Source organism: Callospermophilus lateralis, chromosome 12, assembly GCF_048772815.1.
Source record: "Callospermophilus lateralis isolate mCalLat2 chromosome 12, mCalLat2.hap1, whole genome shotgun sequence".
Lineage (NCBI taxonomy): Eukaryota > Metazoa > Chordata > Mammalia > Rodentia > Sciuridae > Callospermophilus > Callospermophilus lateralis.
The window spans coordinates 48,787,683-48,811,138 of record NC_135316.1 but is presented as its reverse complement, the minus strand read 5'-3'; the positions used below and the strand labels follow the sequence as shown (position 1 = coordinate 48,811,138).

General features: G+C 30.8%; 1 protein-coding gene across 2 annotated transcripts in view; it reads right to left on the bottom strand.

Moving 5' to 3' along the window:
• Positions 1 to 23,456, bottom strand: part of Dach1 (dachshund family transcription factor 1) — a 389,822-nt gene that overhangs the window by 98,116 nt on the left and 268,250 nt on the right. For both annotated transcript variants that reach the window (XM_076872351.2, XM_076872352.2), the window contains 3 exons: positions 22,892 to 23,064; positions 9,734 to 9,869; positions 6,021 to 6,155 (listed from right to left, as the gene is read on the bottom strand). In XM_076872351.2, the coding sequence (XP_076728466.1) occupies positions 6,021 to 6,155; positions 9,734 to 9,869; positions 22,892 to 23,064 (444 nt within the window). The remainder of the gene's footprint in view (positions 1 to 6,020; positions 6,156 to 9,733; positions 9,870 to 22,891; positions 23,065 to 23,456) is intronic.

Here is a 23,456-nt window from a genome sequence, read left to right as displayed (position 1 = left end):
GAGTAAATTCTCAAAAAGATATATTTAAAATGTACACACCCTCTATGGATCACTTTCAGAGCAGATATGTAAAGTTTCAACTAGAAAATAGCAAAAATAGACAATAAATCCTATGGTTTAGGCAATATTTAAATAAATTGCAGAATAAAAAACCCTACAGATTATTAGTTTGTTAAGCCAAATTATAAGTCATTCAATTAATATCTGATAGGAAGAAAATAAAATTGGGGCATTTATAACGATTGGCAAATATATAATAAAATGAAGCAAATTCATGTGTGAAACTAATATGTTAATCAACCAGCAATTGCTCTTTTTTGAACTTTTAATGCTGGAACAATGCTAGCTATTGGTGTGACTACAAAAAATATATCTTAAACAGTGAGTGAGCTCCATGCATACCAAAAGTGAATCAAGAAAATTAATCAGATTTAGCCAAATAATCACTAGTCCTTCATGATTTTCCCTAGAGAAGACATTTTATCTGATCACAAGTAAAAGTACTATAAATGTCTATAGTACATTACTATCATTTAGAAGATGCAGCCGGGTGTGGTGTCACACACCTGTAAGCCCAGGGGCTTCATAGACTGAGGCAGGAGCATCTCAAGTTCAAAGTCAGCTTCAAGAACTTATCAAGGCCCTAAGCAACTGAGCAAGACCCTGTCTCTAAACAAAATATTAAAGAAAAAAAGTTGGAGAGGTGCAACTGTTTAAGCACCCCTGGATTCAATCCCCAGTACAAACAAAAACAATAAAACAAAATTATAAGACTAAATACTCAATTTTTTGGAGATATAAGTCATAAAAATTATCAGTAAATATTGACATGATTTAATTTTCTAAGTATCAAAATGTTTCTAAAACATAATTGAAGGCTTATACACAAATAAATGACTTTATTTTTTAAAATCATATGTATATTAATTATATAAAATTAATTCTTAGAAAATGAACTTCATGTAAAATTGAAGTAGTTCTCTTTACAAGTGGTATGTGTGAGTAGTTCAAAAACAGGATCCCTCTCCATCAGAGAATATCACAGTTGGCTTTTGACCTATTCTGTTGCAGCCCATCTGTATCCAATACCTGATACTTCCTGTGATTTACAAAACCAAATATATTTGTTAATCCTCAGTACATTTTTAATAAATTTAGGTTCAGTAAAATTGTTTTGAGTAAATTAAGGCTATTCTCAGTACTGTAAAAATTTACTCAAGCAATTACTTTCACAACTATGGATATGCAACATAACTGTGAATAATTTACTAATATTTTTCTTCCAAACTGGACACCTTACAATCTTGTTAGGAAATGCTTTATGATACTATAGTTTTTGATTTTCAAATTGAGATCAAATGTAAGTCATGACAACTGTGAAATTAAGAATTATAAATAACAATGTGCTGGATTCAGTGGTTTACACATATGCATTTTCTCATCTATATAATTAAGCCACATACCCAGTAGCTTACTTGATAGTATTAATGGTTTCCATTGAATACTTATATGGATCAAACACTCCATACATACATTATCTCATTTAAATCTGAAAAGGTATTTATTGGATTCACTAATGCTGAATCCTGTGCTAGAAATACAAAGAAGGTGAGAAGACATACTTCTGATATGAAGGATAAATTTGGGCTGGACACATCTGTATTAAGAGGCATATACATTCCATGTAAGTGAAAAAACAGAAATTACCTTGTAAAGAAGAGAGGATGTTTGAGAAACATGAAAGTTGAATGTGACAGAACAGTCATAAAATTGTATGGAGTTAAACAATAACAACAAAGACCATATTTTAGACCAATTGCCCATCATTAAGGTATTGTTATGGGAATTGTACAGAAGGATTTTGTTAAGTTTTCACTTAAATATTTTAGAAGCTCTGTATATAGAAATTATAATGCATAGCCTAATAAAACAGGTATCTTGAGAAAGTTTCACCTGAGCTTGGCAAATGAAATCTGCCTTCTACTTAAGAAAGAACTCTCAGATCCATAAAAGATTGTTGTCCATCATTAGAAAATTCAGAATTAATTTCACTTAGCATTTGTTTTTTTGGGATTTCTAAGTGAAGTTAGCCAATCCCCAAAAACCAAATGCTGAATGTTTTCTCTGCTATAAGGAGACGGAATCATAATGGGATTGGGGATGGCAGAGCATAGGAGGAGTAGATGAATTTAGATAGGACAGAGGGGTGGGGGGGAAGGAAGGGGCCATGGGAGTAGAAAAGATGGTGGAATGAGATGGACATCATTACCCTAAGTACATGTATGAAGACACAAATGGTGTGATATATTTTGTATACAACCAGAGATATGAAAAATTGTGCTCTATATATGTAATATGAATTATAATGCATTCTACTGTCATATATAACAAATTAGACTTTAAAAAATATTAAAAATTCAGAATTAAACTATTGGCATTAACACCTTAATTTCGAAGGCATGGAAATTGAGGAGGAAAGTTACATCACAGGTCATGTTTAGGAAAAACATAAAGAAGTTTTGAGACATACAAAAACTTATATCTGAAAGATATATGTGAAGAATGAGCAGAATGTTAAAGGATTTTAAATCTAAAAATATTCCTATGATGTATATTAATATTATCAAAACATTGAAGATACTAAAGAAGAAAGACTCTCAGTCTATATGTATCTGTTTTGTGATAAGATACTACTAGGTTCAGGTATATTTGTATGTAACATTTACTGTAAATTAGTATAATGTCCATCTAGAATTAAAAAGAAGAAAGCTATATTTGAAGTTTCAATTAAAATTTTAGTAAAGTTAGAAATTTTAAGCAATGAGCAAGTACAAAAGAAAATATTTAAAAAATATTCCCACAAACTTTAGAAAAGTGATGGCATAGATTACTTTTTAAATGATCCATGAGGATGAATACAAAAACACATTATTAAGAAGGGAAGAAATTCTAATGTGTTCACTTTCTATACACATTACTATAGTGCTCCATCCTCTGCTTTAGAGTACCAAAAAGAAATTTTTCAATACAAGAATGTCAAACATTAAAATCTTGGGCAATGCCCAACAAGAAGAGTATGTCACAAAAGAAATATTTTATGGCCTGAAGCAAATTCCCTGAATTTCCTGCCTTTTCTCAAATTAGATGTGCTTCTAAAATGTTGGTGGACTGGAAGCATTCATAATAAAAGAAAGTTGGTGGGTTTCTTAAAAAATACCTTATGAAAACAAATTAAGGGAAAACAACAATAATATTTCCTAGAGGAAATATTAAGATATGGATCAAGAAAAAAATGTACAATTGTAGTAAAGAAGGTGGTGCCGGGGGAGAAAACGTTTACACTTGTACTTGGTTTCTTTTCATGTATCTGGTTCTCAACAAATATTTACTAATTAATTACATCACATTGGAATACTTAATCCAAGATTGAAATGCATTAATATAAATCAGGTATTCAACAGTTAGTCCCAAGGATATGTACTTAAGTTTGCTACAATTAGAAGAAGCTAATATTATAGACTTTATTATACTTTTAAATTTTTGGTAAATTAAAAATTCAAAAAATTTTACACTTACAAAAATGTGTATACTAAATTACAGGAGAAGTATGAAGCATGCTCCAAAATGTGTTGAAATTCAGTAATTTGAGGAAAACCCCCAAAATATGCATGATAGAGGGACTGTAAATTAGTATCATTGGACAAATGTATGGGGGATTAAACACAGAGATGCAGCACCAAGAAACACTAAGTCCATGTATGTAATTCAAATGTCAATTATTACTGCCCATTCCACAACATACAGACTGAGGGAAAAGATCAGTGATGTTCTTAAAATCCAGACGCTTAAGGGAACTTGAGATGTGTGGAAAAGTGAAAAGACATAAAGATCATTTTAAAGACATGCTATGTAACTGCATCAGAGTTTTTCTGGGCACACATCTTTGACAAACTTCTTATTTAAATAGAAATTCATAATTGTAAAAGCATTTCTACTTACACTTGGGACGACTGCAACACTTCTGTGTCTGTTACTTCTTGATCCACTAACTCATTTTTCATATTTATATTTTGAAGGTGCTTTAATTAAACTCTCCTAAGGCTTAACCCCCTATTAAAGTAGTCCATATTTCAAAAATGGAAGAATTTACTTAGCAGTTAGGATTTTCAAACTCTAATGCTGGAAAAACCACTGGCCCTTCAGCTGATGGTTACTTAAGTTTTCTGTCTAATAGAATATGAGTCAAAAGCTATTTAATATTAAGAAGAACATAAAATGTTAAAAAGTTACTGACGATTAAGATTTCAGACCACAGTGATTCTCAGCATACAAATGAATTTCAGTATCTATTTTTAGTATCAATGTTTTCTTAAGAATTATTGCCTTTTGAATGATTTAGTTGCTGGGAAGCAAATTACATACAAGAAGTCCAAGCCTAAAATGACATGAACATATAATTAATTTCTCTACAAATGTCTCTAAATAAAGTTACTTGTTTAATACAGATATGAGTAGTAAGAAAGTTACAGGGTTATTATGAGGGACATGATAAATGTAGTCATGAAAGAAAACAATTTTTAATTTAGTAGACTCTATCAATCTAAAAAGCCCATGAATATTTACTATTAATTCAGTATGCTGGAAAGTAGATAAAAGAGAGTGAGTTCATACAAGAAAGAGCATCATAAAACAAAACAATATAATAGTATCAAAATTTATTTAAATTTCCATGATTGCATATCTACATTTAAAATCAAAGGGAGCATCACATTTCTAGGGAGAATTATTAAAATTTATTTTCCTTTATAAAAGATGTGTTAAAATATCGAGAAACCTTAGGATACAGCTAAGGTCTTTGTTCTGACAGCAAAACCATTTAGAAAACCTTGATGTGATCTGAAGTACCATTAGTAAGTAAGTTTTTGTGTACATTCACGGTCACAAAGCTCAAGACATTTTGTAGGAATGTATCTTGCAAAGGTCAGATAATGCCACCTTTTGCCTTGCTATTATTCCCTAAAGAATGGGCAAAGTACCCATCTATATTTATAAAATTGAAAACATTAATTAACATTGAAAAAGAGGTGGAGAGGCTTGTACATTCACAATTCAAAACATATAATTTGAAAACACTTGTATCTTTTTGCATAAACTTCTAAAGTGGTTGTTTAAAAAATTTCAATTTCCTTGTGAAATTACTTCATTAAACACGGATGAAAGTATACATTAAAAGGGCATAGGCTATGAAAATGGGTTAGGTTTATACAAACAAAACACCAGTAGGGCTGGGCATGATAGTATAACCCTGTAATCCAGTAGCTCAGGAGGTTGAGGCAGGAGGATTGAAAGTTCAAAGCGAGCCTCAGCAATATAGCGAGACCCTAACCAACTCAGCAAGACCCTGTCTCAAAATAAAAAAAAAAAAAAAAATTAAAAAGGGCTGAACAAGTGGCTCAGTGTTTAAGCGCTACTGGATTCAATCCCTGGTACCCTCCACTAAAAAAAAAAAAAAAAAAAAAAGTATCAGTAGGAAACTTAGAGCTGTTTGTTAACTATAATTTTGGAATAATAACTGGTACATTGACTGATGAAATTCACTTATATGCCACTATGGATTGGATTCAATGATCATATATCTTTCATCCAAGAAGGACTTCCAATAATCTTTTCTATGTTGCTGTTATTCTGTCAGAGGAAGAAAAAAAATGAAAGTGACTATAAGGTAATAGGGAAGACAAAGAGCATCAGGCCTTTAGGAATTCAGAGATAAAAATTAGGACAAACAAATCTCTTTCAAAAATATAGTATGAATTAAATTGTTACTTACCTTTTTTTTCTTTTTAAGAGAAAAGCAGCAGGTCTTCATTCATTCCTCCTTTTGTTGAATAGGCTCAATTTTTATTAATATTATACATTATACATTTAAAAATATTTAGTATCATTTCACATACACCTCATCTGTGATTAAGTCTAGTTCATATACTCAACAGAAAAAAGAAAGCCACAAAATCATAAATTACCTTTCTCAATATGCATCCTTTTCGACTCATGTCCCATGTCATGACCTGCTAAATCTCCCTCCTTTGGCCCAGGGAGTACATTTGGTGATAAACCCATCAGCATCTGGTTCATGGACAACCCATTCTGATGGACAGCTGTTAAGCCCGAAACAAAAGAACAAACACAAAAACACCATAACACAAAAGGTTCAAATATATCAATAAAACTCTTTCAGGCTCAAAAGTGAGTAAAATCATAATGGTCTAACTTCAAAATTATAATCTAGCCCTAAAAACTGTGAGAACCAATTACCATAATTCTTGAAGATAAACAGAAAATTTTGAAAATAACACCATTTACTTTATTTTTATGTCACCTAAAATCATGTACCTAAATATTTTTTATTGATTAAAGTAGTTTTGAATGACCATACTACTGCTATTACTACCAATGAAAAACTCATTTTTTTTTAAATCTACAGCAAAGAAGTCTCTGCTCAGTAAATAACCTCCCTTAATTCTACAACAATTACAATCTTAATATTAGAGTGCTTTTCAACACTGTGAAGTTAAATTTTAATAAATAATATTCTAGTGACCTGAAAAGGCAAATATGAAGGAAGATAGTAAAAATATTGTTTCAAGGGGCCATAGATATTAGAGTATTACTTTAAAATTTGGCTCTGAATTCAAACTTGAAAATAAAAGTGATTAATTAATATCAACTAAATGGTTGAATAAATAAAAACAATAATTGCTTTTTTAAACCATTAACAGTAAACTGTCACTATTGAAATGAAAAAACACTGTCATTATTGAGATGATCAAACATTCACGATTTTCCCAATCCAGTCAGTAAATTCACTTAAAGGGCTATCCATGAGAATCTTGGTTTTGTGCAAAAAACAGAGTAGAAAGAATTATTCATTAAAATCTTACTTTCTCTGGAAAATATTTTTTAACTATCACAAAATATATGAGGGATTACTATTTGACAAACACATATAGTCATTATTTTGGAAACCAATGATGAGTTTTAAATTAGTGAGTAAAAGTTTGATGAATCTTAACTATTTTTAAGCTCAACATATTTGTACACAAGATGTTTAGTACCTTCGAAAATAAAAAAAAGTAATAATAACAAAAAATCTACCATTGTAGTAGGTGATAGTCAACACCTTAACAGAATGATAAAGTGATCATCAATATTGTACAAAGACCATGTTTCCTGACATGATTCACTGAAAAAGATATTCTGTCATAGTTGTGTAAATTCCTGCCAAAAATACATAAATTATGTCTAATCATGAGGAATACCAAAAAATCTGGAGGGTCATGCTACAAAATAATTGATCTACACGCATCAAAAATACAAAAATACTGAAAGAAAAACACATCGACGAACTGTTCCATTTTCTTTAATCAAAGGTAACAGAGTATATTGATAACTAATTGCAAATGTGTTGTTCTGGATTGGCTTTGGGGCCAGGAAAAATACATCATGTTGCTAAAATCATGTACCTAAATATTTTTATAGTAGTAGGAAAGAGTTGAAGTTTGAATAAGGTCTAGATCTTAACTACTAGTTATATGATAATATTAATTTCCTGACTTTAACCATTGTTCTGTGGTTATGTAAGAAAAATATCTTGTTTTTTTGAAAACAATAAAGTATTTGAGGCAAAGAAGCCTTATGTCTAAGACAGGGGCATTAGGGAAGCAATTTGCCTTTATAGAAATCTCTTCCAGGGCTGGGGTTTTGGCTCAGCAGTGGAGTGCTCGCCTAGAATGTACAAGGTCCTGGGTTCAATCTCAACACCATGTAAAAATAAATAAAATAAAGGTATTGTGTCCAACCACAACTCAAATATAAATATTTAAAAAAAAGAAAAATCTCTTTCAGAGGATTAATTATTTAGGTGAGTCTGGGTGACAAATATACAAGAATTATTCATATTATAGTTGCAAATTTTTTATTACTTTAAAATTGTTTTTAAATATTAAAAATAAACATACATATGTGTAAATATGTATATATGCAGAGGCATATGTATGTGCATGCTGTATATGTTTTTTATTCAAGCAATTATAGTAGCATGAAAATATAAAAATCTGTCATCAGATATTTTCTTATCAAGAATAAGAAAAATACAATTATTAATAAAATAACATGAACATAGAGCACAGCTCTTTCAAATCTTCCCCAAACTGCCCATTATTTCCATTTAATTGTTAGGAAAACAAATGTTTCTCTTCCTCTAGGAGGACAGCACTTTTCCAAAGGCATTCAAGATGAAACCAATATTCATCATTAAATTTCTGGTTCTGATGTCAGCCTAGCACAAGAGCATACAGAAGACACCATTGGTTTTGGAATAGTTATCAAAAGATACAAACATTTTTATCAATAAAAAGTGACCATGACATCATGCAATTAGGGAAATAAGTTTTAGACTAGCCAAACCTAATACTGATATTTTGTATTATATATAACTATGTACTTTCTAATAATTGACTATTTAACTTATAATTTTATTTCATACTGTTCTATATATTTTCAGTTATCCACTCCAATAGTTCTAAGACTAAGGCCTTTGCCTTATACAAAAATTCCTTTACAATATAGCAAGACACTTTCAGAAAATGTCTTCCAGTTTTGGAAATATTCTCAACAACCAGCCCAATAAATATTGTGAAATTATATGAAACTTACACTATAAATATGATTTTGTAAAGTAATACCTAAGGTATGGAAATAATATATTACATATTGATTTTGTCAATTAAGCCATTCTCATTTAATATATTGATTTTATTGAAAAAAAATTCTTCAATTCTTGCACAAAGTCACCTGTTAACTGAATGGCATTTTAACTTTATTTTTAACTTTCTTGACCATGAAGACCAAGATTAAGTATTGTAGAAATGTGATGAAATGAAATACAGCCCTAATTTAAAACTTTTAATCATAATATATGGCTATAATATGCATTATTTATTACTACAAACTCAAATCCCAATTTTAGACAATTTAAAATTCTTCAATCTCTTAGTCATCTAAGAAATATTCAGAAATATTTTTAAGAATATAATGTCTTTTTATTGGTGCATTTTAATTTTATATAGTATTGGTATTCATTATGCCATATCCATAAATGTATATATCACATTTTGATCAATCTCATTCCCCAGTACCTTCGTTTTCCCTCCCTCCTCCTTCCCCTAATTGGCTTGTTCTATGCTACAGATCTCTCTTCTTTATGATTATTATTTAAAAGTATACTGTCTTGAATTTGATTTCTTTTACTCCTTTGTGTGGATATCTTCAGTAACACAATAATGAATTTTTAAAACTAATGAGTTACAAAAATGGCAGAGATAGAGTCAAAGAAATTAAGTTGAATAGTCCCTAAACAATAGACTCAGACATTAGCTATTGAGAACTGGTTATTTACCTCAGAAACTAATCTAGAAGGTTACTTACTTTTTCTGTTTCATAGCTCAAATTTTTATGTGTAGCATCAAATAGAGGGAGTTTATATCAGAACCTGTTAATGTTGTATCATACTTCATGATATTCCAAACTGGGAAACATAATTTTGAGAAATGGCTATTGCTACAAAGCTTCAGAACATGATACATCTGAGATCTATTTGGAATGAGGGCATTTTGATTAGAAAAGCCACCTGCACCTAATAAAGTTTAAAATGGTGACAAGTAAAAGTATGACCTACGGATTCTGTCAGAAGAGCTCTCAGTTCGCGCTGGGGAGCTGGACACACTGCTGCTGCGGTGTGAAGATGGGTGACTGCCAGGCCTCCGACCCTCCTCCAGAGAGGGAGCAGGCGAGGGGCTGTCTGGAACACGCTCCTACACCACCATGGGAGGAGAGGAGGAAGAAAAGAGGTAAATTCACTGGACCTTTATTTCATGAATGTTAATCTTTCTTATACAATATGAAGCACAAAGAGAAGAAATCATAACATTTCACTAGCATTTAACTGCAACAGAAAACATCTTTTATTTAGAGCAAAGCTTGAAATTTAGTCAGTTTTAAATTATTCAATCCATTGATTATCTAAACAATTAGTTTTTTTCTTAGTAAAGTATGCAAAAAATGTTTTGAAGCTGTGATTCTATATATAAGTCTGGTAAATGGCTTAAAATGCCCTTATAGGTAAGAGCATATGTTAGTCTTTTTATTAGATAAAAAGTAAGCCCAAAAGAGAGAGCTGGAACTGTCTAAGAACCCATAAGATGACAAAGAATTAATAGACCAAAGCAAGATTCCTCTCTTAATACTTATCATTTTGAAGAATCTTTAAATATGTTTTCCTGTTTCAGCAAGTGTCTGAAGATCATTTAGCACATACATTACCAATATATTTGATCAGAATAACACCACCATCAGAGAAGCTGTCAACAGCCATTTCATCATGACATACTTTGGGCACACTCAGATGATCACAATGTAAGGCATCATGGAAATGGGTTATTATTTAACCTTGAAATAATTTCCTTTGATTCAAATAATTCTCAGAATACCTATAACACCCTACCTCCAATTCAACCCCACAAACCTTTTAAGGAAAAATCCATGAAATGCGTATTAGTTGTGTCATGGAATAATGATTTGTGTCATGGTATCACGTGGCCTTATAATTCCTTATATCCCATTCCATACGTCTTTTTAAGCTCTGTACCTTCACCATTTCAGTAACCTTCAAATACATTATATAAATGCCTCTAAGAAACTATTATAAATGGAGTTAGAGATTAGCTTCATATTCATTTTTTAACTTTTTTTACTTTGAGTAACAAAATATTTATACCTTCAGATATTAAGACATAAACCTTGATGAACTATTTGGAAAAGGATCTATGCAGATATAATTAGTTAAGATAAAATATATGAACTCTTGGTTCAACATGGCTAGTGTCCTTCCAAGAAGATGATGTGAAAATACAAGGAAAGATGTTGTGTGAAGATGGAGGCAGAGGTGAGTCATGCCATCAGTAAGCCAATCATGGACAAGGATTGCTAGTTACCAAGATAAACTATGAATATGCAAGGAAGAATTCTACCTAGATCTCAGAGGGAGTATTATCTTTCTGACATCTTGATTTTGGACTTTAAACCTGCAGAAATGTGAGATAATAAATTTCTGTTTTTTCAAGCTACCCAGTTTGTAGATCTTTGTTAAGGTGACCCTAGGAAACTAATATACTAGGCATGAAGTAGAGCCCAGTCTTTACCAGGGTTCTGAAGGTAATTTTAACATTCAACCAAAATCAAGTGCTACTTGAGTAATATTCTTTTAATTTTTCAGTGTTGTACATTTGTCAATAAATATCTACAAGAGATATGCTGAGGCTACTTTTTCCTGGAGCATGACAAATAAAATGAAAATAAGTCCTCTTCCAAAATCCATGTTATAAATTTACTTCCCAATGTACATACCATAGAATAAAAAACGACCCCATGGGAAATTTTATGATAAAACTTTTACATTATCAAAAATATATATAAAGGAAAAAAAGGGGCAAAAGAAAATATATCAGCTAAATTCTACTCCCAAAAGGCAAAATACATATTAAAATCTTTTAGTGACAACTTGCTGAAATTTAAGATCTTTTATACTGGTATAAAATATATGGATTGGCTTCCAAAAGACCAATAAGAATCTTCTCCAAAGAATAGATATGTTGTCAGTATTATACCACAGCACTAACTCTTTACCTCAATTGATAAGATGTTAAGAACTTAGTGCTCCACTCTCTGCAAATAGCAAAACTGAGTAATATCTAGATACATGTAAAATATATGCAATAGGGCTGGGGTTTTGGCTCAGTGGTAGAGGATTTTTCTAGTATGTGTGAGGCCCTGGGTTTGATACTCAGCACTGCATAAAAATAAATAAATAAAATAAAGATATTGTGTCCAACTACATCTAAAAAAAGATGGGAAAAGGAATTAAAAAGAAAAGATATATGCAACATATTTTTCAACTCAAATCCTGTGGGATTCCACTTGAAAGACAAAATTTGTATAAGTGAGGCAGCAGGGCAGGAAAGAGACAAACTATACATCTCAGATCTTAAAATCTTAAATTAGCTTGTTCAGGGGAAGTTTATAGCACATCATGCATTTAATAAAGTATAGGATACTAAAGAAAATGGTATCCAACAATACAATTTTCAGAATAACATTTTGAAATCATTTCAAATGACATTAAAAGTGAACATATTATCAGTTATTTTCCAAACTACATAAGTGAAGCATGTGTTTATAAAATATCTACATTCTTTGTAGTCCATAATGTAAACAAATGACTTAAAGTTTTAAAAAACAAATATGTATATGATTTAAAATAGCAGATAATTCACATCTGGATGCCATTTCTTTCTTATCTTTAACTTATAATTTAAAAGCAATTGGGCTTTAAAGTTTTTTCTTTAATATACATCTCTATCCTAAATTATGAAGCAATTTTAAATGGCAATGAGTTTCCAATCAAAAATTTGTAGTCACAAATCAAGGAATAATCTTGATTTTTGCATAATACTCAAAGGTTCAATTTTGCATTCCTTCATGAGTATTTGTACACTTATTTCAGAGTATTGATTTGTAAAACCATACATAACTCCTTGATAACCTGTAAAAACACATTAATAAATTATGCTGTAGCTAATTGCATGCATGACAAGAGATATATGCTAAATGTCTAAAATTGACTTCTTGAAATTATGAAAGGCACACAGTTTATGTGAGATTTATATTTATTTGTTTGTTTGTTTGTTTATTTATTTATTTATTTTTGGCAGTGCTGGGTTTGAACAGATGTCCTTACACATACCAGGCAAGCACTCTGCTACTAAGCTGCATCTCCAGCCTATTGTCTAAACTTCCTTTAAAGTTAATTCCTAATAAATCTAACTGTTAATACTTAGATTGCACAGAAATACATAATATGTGAAATACATTGTATATATTTGGGAAAGAACATTGCTACATTTTCATAAAAATAATATTTCTAAATTAAACATTTTGTGTTCTTTGAAATATCACTCATTTTTTATCTATCAATATATTTAATATTTCTCAAAATAATTGTTTGTGATCTTATTTGTAATGACACATGTTTGGCTGAACAGAGATAAAGTCCAATATAGAAATAAATCATTGCTATAAATTCACTTTGCACTCTGATTTTCCTGCCATCATAGATTTCTTAATAGTGTTAATGGAAAGCATTAGAATATTTTTTCCTTAGGTAGTTAAATCATTAAAATTTAAATATTAAATGCATAAAACTCTAGCAACAATGATTATGCCATTGAAAGGAATTCCTTGTTTAATATTTTCAGTATACAAAGGAAAATACTTCATTAGTCAATATATTTAATTGTCAAAGTTTCCTGTGGGGAGTCCTTTAATTCATAAGTTATTTACAGTCAAAATAATAAAAATATAACATATTAAATTAAGTAATACTAAATTAAAGTCTTAATGTAAGATGTATTTTAACAGCATGCTTTAAAGCTTGGAAAATAAGGTTAAATTGTAGAATTTAATTTAGCGTTGGCTTACTTTTGCTTTAATTATAGTTTATATGTAAGAAAAAAGAATACAAAGACAATACTTAGTTTTATTTAAAGAAAATATTTTAATGTATGCAAATTTTGTGATTTAAAAGCTTAATTATTCAATTGAAACTTTCTATAAATTGAGATACAATGTATTCATTCATTTCGCTTAATGTATAATTTCAATCTTTGGAACATAATGTATTGTTCTTTGAAGAATTTCATTAAAGTAAAATCCATTGAGCAAGTAAGATGTGAATACATTGTTGCACAAAAAAATTAATTTATTTCAACAGCTTAATTCTTTTATCATATTTATATGCTTGCTTTTCCAGAGTATTCTATAAGATGGAGAATAATGCAGACAGTAAAGAATTGCTTAGGAGAGAATCTCATAATTATTACTGAAACAAAATAGATAATGAGTTTTATTCAGACATAATAAAAAAGAAGTAGTTCAATGTCTATAGGGAAACTATGTAAACTAGATTTATCATTTCATTTGTGTAATGCCCTTTAACCTCTAAGATGGGCCTGAAGTAGAACAGAGAGGAAGAATATTTAATTTAATACTTCAACACACTGCTTTATAGTCCTGCATCAACTCCACCAATCAATAAAACACAATCTTTTGCAATGTTCCATCTTTATAAAACTCGCCACAATAATAAATGAAAATTTAGGAGGAGTACTCTTTCACGGAATAAAGGTCATACTAATAAACTAATGGTAACAGAATAACAATAAAGGAAAAGCTGCATATTGCTTCTGGGTAGAACAAGATAATTCAGAATCAAAGGTGGAATTAAAAAAAAACAGAATACTTTAAATTTTAAAAAGTATAAAATATTCAATATTACACACATCTGATTAAACATTTTAAAAATGACATCATCTCACCACCTCCTTTCTAGAAGAAAAATATACATTATATTTTATCAAAGTGAAAATTTTCTTAGAGGAGCAAGTATAATCACAACTCATTTTTCTAAATAAAGAACTGTTTCCATGGACTCAATTTATTTTGCACTTTTAAATTCTTTTCTTTTTCCTTCTTATTTTTTTCTTTTTAATATTAAATCCATGGGTGCTTAACTACTGAGCCACTTCCCCAGCCAGTTGTTTATTCTAAATTTTGAGACAGTATCTCACTTAGTTGCTGATGCTGGTTTTGAATTTATGATACACCTGCCTCAGCCTCCTGAGCTGCTGGGCTTACAGGCTTGCACCACTACACCTGACTGCTCTTTTAAATTCTTTGTGTGTTTTGGTTAGAGGTTACTTTATTGAAAATGATATAGAAGTAGGGATACATGAATCATTTTTATATAACTTATTAATTAACAAAATTGATACAGTTGAGCAGTACTTTATTCATATTTAACCCAAACTCCTGTGCTTTGGGACAGCGCACATTTAAATTCATTCATTCAACAACATTTACTGAACACCTAGTATATGCCAAGCAGGATTCTAGGCTCTGGTTTTATAAAAGTAAACAAAACTGACAAAACTTCCTTTCCCATTGAACACATATCACAAACTGGTAAATGTTGTTAGTAAAATACAGAATTATTTACAACAGTTAAGTGTCATATTCAAATTCTCTTGCTTTGGCCAGACATGGTAGCATAGGCCTGTAATGCTATGCTAAGGCTTGGGATGCTGAGGCAAGAAGATCACAAGTTCAAAGCCAGACTAAGCAATTTAGTGAGGCCCTAAGCAACTCAGCAACACCCTGTCTCTAAATAAAATATTTTAAAAGGACTAGGAATGTGGCTCAATGGTTAAGCATCCTTGGGTTTGATCTTCAATACCAAAAAAGAAAAAAAAAAATTCTCCTGGTCTGTAAATATGTACAAAGAAGGTGACTGGTAGAACTAGGATTCTGGATTAAGGAAAAGGCAAAAATGTACTTTTAATAGACATACTGAATGGTGCCAACATACTTATATGTAGTTGAAGACCAGGCAGTCACCATCTTAAAATTCTATCACTCAAAGTCATAAATTGAGGCTCCAAGGAATATTTATAATATTTTGAAAATTTGTTTTAATGATGAAACTCAAGAAATATTTAATTTTGCTAAATATGGAACTAATAGGATACCTGAAAATAATTTATATCATATTTTTGCCCATATTTGATTGTGCTGCAGGACCAAATTTGTATATTATCATACAATTATCATATTTGTATGATAATTCAGAAAGGATTATGATTTTTCAGGATACTATATGGTAATATGTTACTTTAAACAGCAAAACATACTCTTGACTTGGGAGTTAAGGATTCAGCCTATATAAACAAGTACTAAATCTTAATTAAAGGGTGAAGCCAAGGGAAGAGAGTAGAGAAAGGATTGGAAAGAGAAAAATGATACATTCTAACCAGGCCAACACATGCATTGGTATCAGTCACTTTGAGCCAAGCAAATGCTTGCAGACAACTTTTTATCTAGTAAGGCAGAGAGTATGTTCTCAGAGGCCACCACCAATAGGAACATCTCAACTTCAGTTCCCTTAATGGGTCTATTTAACTCTATGTTCCTCTGCCCCTTGAGTTCCCTGCATATTTAAAACTAGAGACCTGATTCAAATTGTTTGGATTAAGACTGTTTCATAGATGATGTTGCCTGCTTCCATCAGGAAGGTATAATGTCTGCTTGGTTGCCTTTTATGATGCCAGCCACCACTGATAATCATGGCCTAGATTCATCACTTCATTAAGACTTGCAATGTGGAGATATTATCGTTCCTTACTCATTGATTTTTTTAGAAGAGTTCTATGAACATAAAGTTTTACATATGAATTATTGGGTTATCCTGAGAGATTGTTTATATGGAAAAGGCAGGAAGAATGAGTGTTCTTGTTTATTTATTTTTTCCTTTATTTAAACATATATTGGACTTCAAGAGAATCAATTCCTTAGAATTCTCCCAAGATGAAGGATGAGTTCATTTTTTCAGATTTATTGTAAACTCATGAATTTAAACATATTTAGTATGTTTCAATACACTGATGTATTCTTAGTGGTTGTAATATTTTTTGTTACATTTTCTTTTCATATTTAATGTCAATACATAAATAAATAAAAACAGAGCATACTTAATTATTTTTGTAAGGTCATATAAAAATTATCACAATCATTTTTGTGAAAAAGTTATTTCTAAAAGTTTTGTATACATCTAGAGATTTTTATGTTTATCCAAGGAATAAACTATTCAGTAACTAAAAACAAATATGAGGCATGTAATGTCTAAGATTTGAATCTACTTTGAGAATTATGTCACTCTGATTTTACTTTTTATATTCTTTTCACATTTGGCAGGGGTTACCAGGGATTGAACTAAGGGGCACTCTACCACTGAGCCACATCCCCAGCCCTATTTTGTATTTTATTTAGAGACAGGGTCTCACTGAGTTACCTAGTGCCTCACTTTTGCTGAGGTTAGCTTTAAACTCATGATCCTCCTATCTCAGCCTCCCAAGCCACTGGGATTGCTGGCGTGTTGCTGAGCCTGGTTTCTTTCACATTTTAAACTTTATGACAATAAAGTCCTACATACTAATGTAATATTTTAAGAAACCATTTTAAAGGAAAGAATTAGAGGATGGAAAATCATAAATTCTATTTTTAAATGTTTTTTCAGTGTTTAATTCTTTGAGAATTTCATAGTGTTTCTCTCTCTCTCTCTCTCTCTCTCACACACACACACACACACACACACACACACACACAAGCTCAGCAAAGATAATCACAAACTTGCATTATGATCTCTATTTTCAGGGAACTCTGTAATATACCATGAGAAGAAAGATGTGTATTCAACAAAGTAAAATCCATTAAATGTTGCCAAATTTCTCAAAAACAAACCTACATTGTCTCTGAAGAAAAGAGAAATCTTAAAAATGCATTTTGTATAGTATGTACTACAATCCCAAAAGTCCTTGATTAAAAGAAAGCAAAGTACACATTTTGGTGAGGGTTGAACAGGGGTCTCACTATAGCCTTCTGGCTGTATATCATAAGCTTGACAGGAATCCCTGTCAAAATCCTAGAATAGGGAAAGCAAAACTAGTGCTAAGCAAAAGGTAATGTTGGTGTATAGAGATTTTGGAAGATTTTATAAATGATGATTTAATCAATTCTAATAACCTAGTGAGATAGTATTACAGAAAAGGAAAAAAAAAATCACAGACATCCAATCACTTGTCCATGATCACAGGATTAGGTAGTGGTAAAGGTATAATATGAAACCATGAGGTGTTTTTCCAGAATTCACATTTTAAACCACTAAATATACTGTCTTTATTCTTTTCAACTTTATTTCTATTTTGGCAGGAACGTTTTCCCCCAAAGTTCTCATGATATCATTGTGGATGTAAAAATGAAAAGTGAGAAAAATATTGATTTATTCAAGAGGTTTGGGGGTTACTTGATGAATGGTACCTAAAGAGAATCAATTAGTAGAACATTTAAACCCATTAACAAATTCTCTAATGACAGAAGGAATTGATCACTTGATATATACTGCTTATTTTACTCAGTGATTTAAGGTAATAAAGGAAAACATTCTTTTAAAATCTGGAAATGATACAAAGATGGCATATATCATTAACATTATAGTTTGGGATGTTAACACTTAAAAACATCTATAACCACTCAATCAAGTGACTGGAAATAAAAAAAAAATTGTGGATAAACACAAATTCCTAACATAAGCAAAAGAAGAAAAAAAAACCTGGCTTAATAGAAATTTATAAAAGGCCAAATTACTTATTCTAATATGAAAACAATATCTTAGGAATTATGACTACATTTTATAGATATTGTCTAAATTGAGGTTTATATGAGTTCTAGTGTCTCTTCATTGGTCAGTTGATTTCTAGAGTACTGTATGGGTTTAGAGGACTCTTTTACAATGGGGGAAAAAGAATTCAACCAAGAAACTTGGCAAGGAATGATCAGCAGACACTGGAATATTGGTTTGCAAATAAATACACTACTGAAGTGTAATAGAGGACTTAAATCTTTAGATGGCTGTAACAAAGAAGAATTAGTAGACATCTTTCTTTTAAAATGTAAAAGTAGGGTCAGGCACAGTAGCACACACCTATAATCCAAGCTATTTGGGCTTCTGAGGCAGGAGGTTTGCAAGTTCAAGGCCAGCCTGGGCAATTTAATGAGATCTTGTCTTAAAATAAAGGAAGACTGCTCTATACTACTCCTTGGTATATACCCTAATTAGAGTCAGCATACTATAGAGATAACTACATATCCATGTCTATCATAGCACAATTCATACCAGCCAAGTTATAGAAATCAGTCTAGGTGCCTGTTGAAAAATGAATGGATAAAAAAAATGTGGTATAGATTCACAGTGGAGGTTTATTAATGTCCTAAAGACAAATGAAATCATGTCATTTTCAGGACAATGGAAAAAACTAGAGATGATAATGTTACTGAAATAACAAAAGTTTTAGCATGTTTTCCCTCATATCTAAGGAAAAAAAGACAACATGAAACTAGAAAGTAGCAGACTATTAGAGAAGGAGCGATGGGGGCGGGAAGGGGCAGGCAAAAAGGTAGTGGGGGAATAGATATGATCAAAGTATATTCTGTGCATGCATAAATACACCACAATAAAACACATTATTCTGCATAATTAAAATGCACTAAAGAAACAGGGAGAGATGTTGGGGATGTAGTTCAGTATTAAAATGCTTGCCTAGCATGTATAAGGCCCTGGGTTCAATCCCCAGTACAGGAGGGAAAAAAAAGTAAAGGTAGCAGCTATTGAGAATTAAATTTCAATGTGATTAATGAATATATTTCTCTCTCTCTTAAATTTGCTGAAAATTGAGCAGAAGTCCTACAAAATAAAAATGGATGGAGAAGATGTAGGAATTATTTCTCTACTATAAGGGAGCTGCATTATATGACATGTAATATCTCATGTCTGTCTCTTCATACTCTATTAGTGTTAAACAGTAAAAAAATAAGTCTGCCTTGCCAACATATAGCACACTAACACAGAGTTTATAATCATTTCACATATCTCTATAGATATTTAGTTATCAAGGATTTAAATTAAAATTATTATTACCTAAAGAAAACAGTCCATTTCTTCCTTAAAATTATCTTGCTAAAATATTTCTAGTAGTCTGAAAAAAAATCAGTCAGAGAAAGCTAAGTCCAATATTGACAGACTGTCTCATGGAAGCTTGCATTTAGAGCAAATAGCAATGTCAAAGTGTATGGTCTTCCTCTATCTAGTTTACTTTTCTTCACTGCATTTAAATTTTTCAACATTAAAAACTCAATGCTTTTAATTTGTCTTAAACATGGCTTTATATTGTACGAGAATTTAGTCTGAGCTGCCTCACTTACCCACAGTCTAAAATTCACTTGAATTTAAATTTCTTATAGGTCTAATGCAGTGATCAACAAATTATTCTGTGAAGGTCCAGATAGTTTACTAGGTACTTCACCAGATTCTATTTTTGTATGTAAAAGTAGTCAGAGACATTATGTAAATTAAAAAGTGTAGCTATGTTTTAAAAAATCTATGGGCACTAAAATTTGAAATACATAAGATTTTCGTGTATCATCGTGAATCTAGAATATTCTCATACCAACAAATTGCAGGCACTATTCTATTATCAGCATGGACCAAATAATTGTTCACTGTGACATAGGGATCAACTGTTTTCCTTGGGAAAAAATAACAACTTTCTCCAAACTAAATTTAATCAATGTATGTCATGTGTGTTTACTAAAACACTTCTTAAACTATGAAGTCTGCTCACATACAAATTAAAAGAGGTTGTTTCATTATCCTATTCAGAACATCTTACAGAACCAAGTTCTATAGCCAAATTTCTGCAAATTTTTGTCCCAAGAAAATAGGACGTGGGATATCACTATTATTTTATAGGTTTTGGCACATATTTTAAGATAAAAAGCTCCCTCATTTTCCCATTCCTTTTTTGCATATTTCCTTCCTTTTCTGTACCTACTTCCTCTCTATTCCTAAACTTTAATATTGGAAACCACAAAAATGTTGCTGACTTCCAATAATCTAGTCCTGGATTTCTTTGTAAAACTCTTCCACAGGAAAATTTAATTCCTCCTACCTAAACTTAGACAACCAAGGATTTATTAAAATGTGCTCCCCTATCAATGTAAATATTCTAATTAATATTAGATGTAGCATGAATATTTTTAAAATGTGTTTATATTTAAAAATAAAATAAGTCTACTGATGTACCTTGTGGCTTTTGGATTAAGGAACATATAAGCCATCACCTCGTGGCCAAATTATGTACAGGTCATAAGTAAGATACATATTATACCTATTATGATTTTTTTAAACTACTAAAATCTGCTTTTCTGTCCTATTTTTGTTTATATATTAATGTAAAGCTTACCTAAATGGAAGATTACAAATAAGCTTAGACTTAAAAGTATAAAAATATATGATTACAAGATAATTAAAATATTCATTGGTAATTTTTTTTAAATGTGCATAATCACATGTTATAATTAATACCTAACAAGCACTAAGATTTTGCTAAAATAGCCAACAAACACAATAAGAACAACACTTAGGAGATTTTTTCCCTCATCTTAAACTTCTAAGTAACTACAATGAATGAACCAATTAGAATCCTAAATTCTCAGTGAAAACAATTACCAAAAATTATCATGAATTAGATAATCTGGTGATAACCTTGATTAACCAGTCACCTAGTAACAGAGGAACCCTGGAAGTCATTCCAAAGAAAAAAAGAGTTTAAGAAATTTTCTTGCCAATTCCTTGGCCAATAATGATATGGCTGGTCTTCACTGCCATGTTCTCAGGTAGAGATATTTAGTAGTTGATTTTGGTCTTCTATAATGCATTTTGTGATTTTCCTCTAGTAATTATATTCAAAACTGATATAAGGATCTGTTACACACCTAAGTTTACAGAGCCATTTTTATAAGAAAAACAAGGCCTTTTTTAAGAAAAATACAAGGCATGCTCCAAAGATTAACCTGAATTCAAGTGTATTTTATTCAGAAAAAAATATGCAATTATTATGTCAAATGAGGATCATGCAGCAAGAAGTATTTTTTACTTAGATTAAAAATTGATGATTGATGATTTTTTTTTGTAATTGCTTGGAATTCCACACAGAGCTTCCTGCATTCTAGGCAAGCACTCTGATACTGAACTACACTCCTGGCCCTTATTTATTTATTCATTTGTTTAATTTTGAGAAGGATCCCACTAAGTTGCCCAAGTTAGCCTTGACCATACAATAATTTTCTGCAACCTCCTGAGTAGCTGGGATTACAAACACAATCTACTGTTTTAAAAATAATGTTATTGTATTTTTATACATTTATTTTATTTATTTACTTTTATGTGGTGCTAAGGATTGAACCCTGTGCCTCACACATGCTAGGCAAGCACTCTACCACTGAGCTACAACTGTAGCCCCACAATCTATTCTTAATGTTCTTTTTGTATTATTTCTTATTCTTCACTAAATCTGACAATGACTATTAAAATATTTTGGTATAAATGGGTACAAATGCCCATTATAAAATAAAATGAACAAAAAATTATATGTATATATGTCTACCCAATTCCCCTATAAGATATATACATACTTTAATTATACACATATATAACAGAGAAAAAGATAAAGCAGGGAAATTATATATATATATGTGTGTGTGTGTGTGTGTGTGTGTATACACACACACACGCAAATATGTTTGTGTATATGTATACACACAAATATTAAGTTTACATAACCATAATGTTAATTTCAACTCATAGTATGTTTTTAAATTTATAATAACTCAACTTTATTACTTCATTTAGTTTATGCATCCACATTATATTATCCATTTTTTAGATGTTGAATAAATCACAAAGACTGAGTTACAGGCCCAAGGTGACACAGTCAATAAATAGAATCCTTTTGGTTGTCTGATTCTCCATACTTAAAGACTGATAACACTACATGCACAAATCACATACTTATATGCATCATACATACACACCTACAAGTAAAAACACATATTTGAACTCTGTGTTTTAATGTTCTAAGTTGTTTGTCTTAAGAGAACTTAACTGAAGCCTCTCTAAACACTGTAACCATGGGGCTACTTAATTATGAATGGTTTTTCTCATAATCTATTTACTATCACTTAGATTTTAGAGGTGACATTTACTTATGGAATAAGAAAATAGATTAAGACATAATGACTTATTATCAACATTATATAACAAGAAAACCATTACCTTAATAACAGATGTCTCAACTCTAGATGGAGGACTCTGAACTTGTGCTGCTGCTGCCATGTTTGCAATGGTGCTGAGGTGGTTCATCTGGCTCATTGCCATGGTGACAGATGCTGGAGGTAGGCTTACAGGAATTAGAGGATGGGGCATCATCATAAAAGGAAGTTCCAGTCCTATAAAAAATATACATATATCATCATTGTGCTATTCCAAGTAAAACCATGGAATGTGGTGTATCATACTTATTAAAATCATTATGGACATGAATCACTAAAAATTGAACTATATTATAATAAAAGCAGTCAAAGAAAAAATATTTCCCTCTTTTTATGCAACAATATCCACTCACCATTCAGGAAAATTGGTTTTCAACTAATTAGTTTGGTGCCATGGTTTATCATACTACCATTTTCATGTGTTTTATACAGATGGTCAGTTCTTTGCTACATTATTCCTCTGATCAGTCTAAAATCTTTATAGAACTAGAGTTTTCTTTAACTTATTATCATTAGTTGTCTAAATATAGTATATCCATTTATAAAGCCCTGTTTTACTATCTAATAAT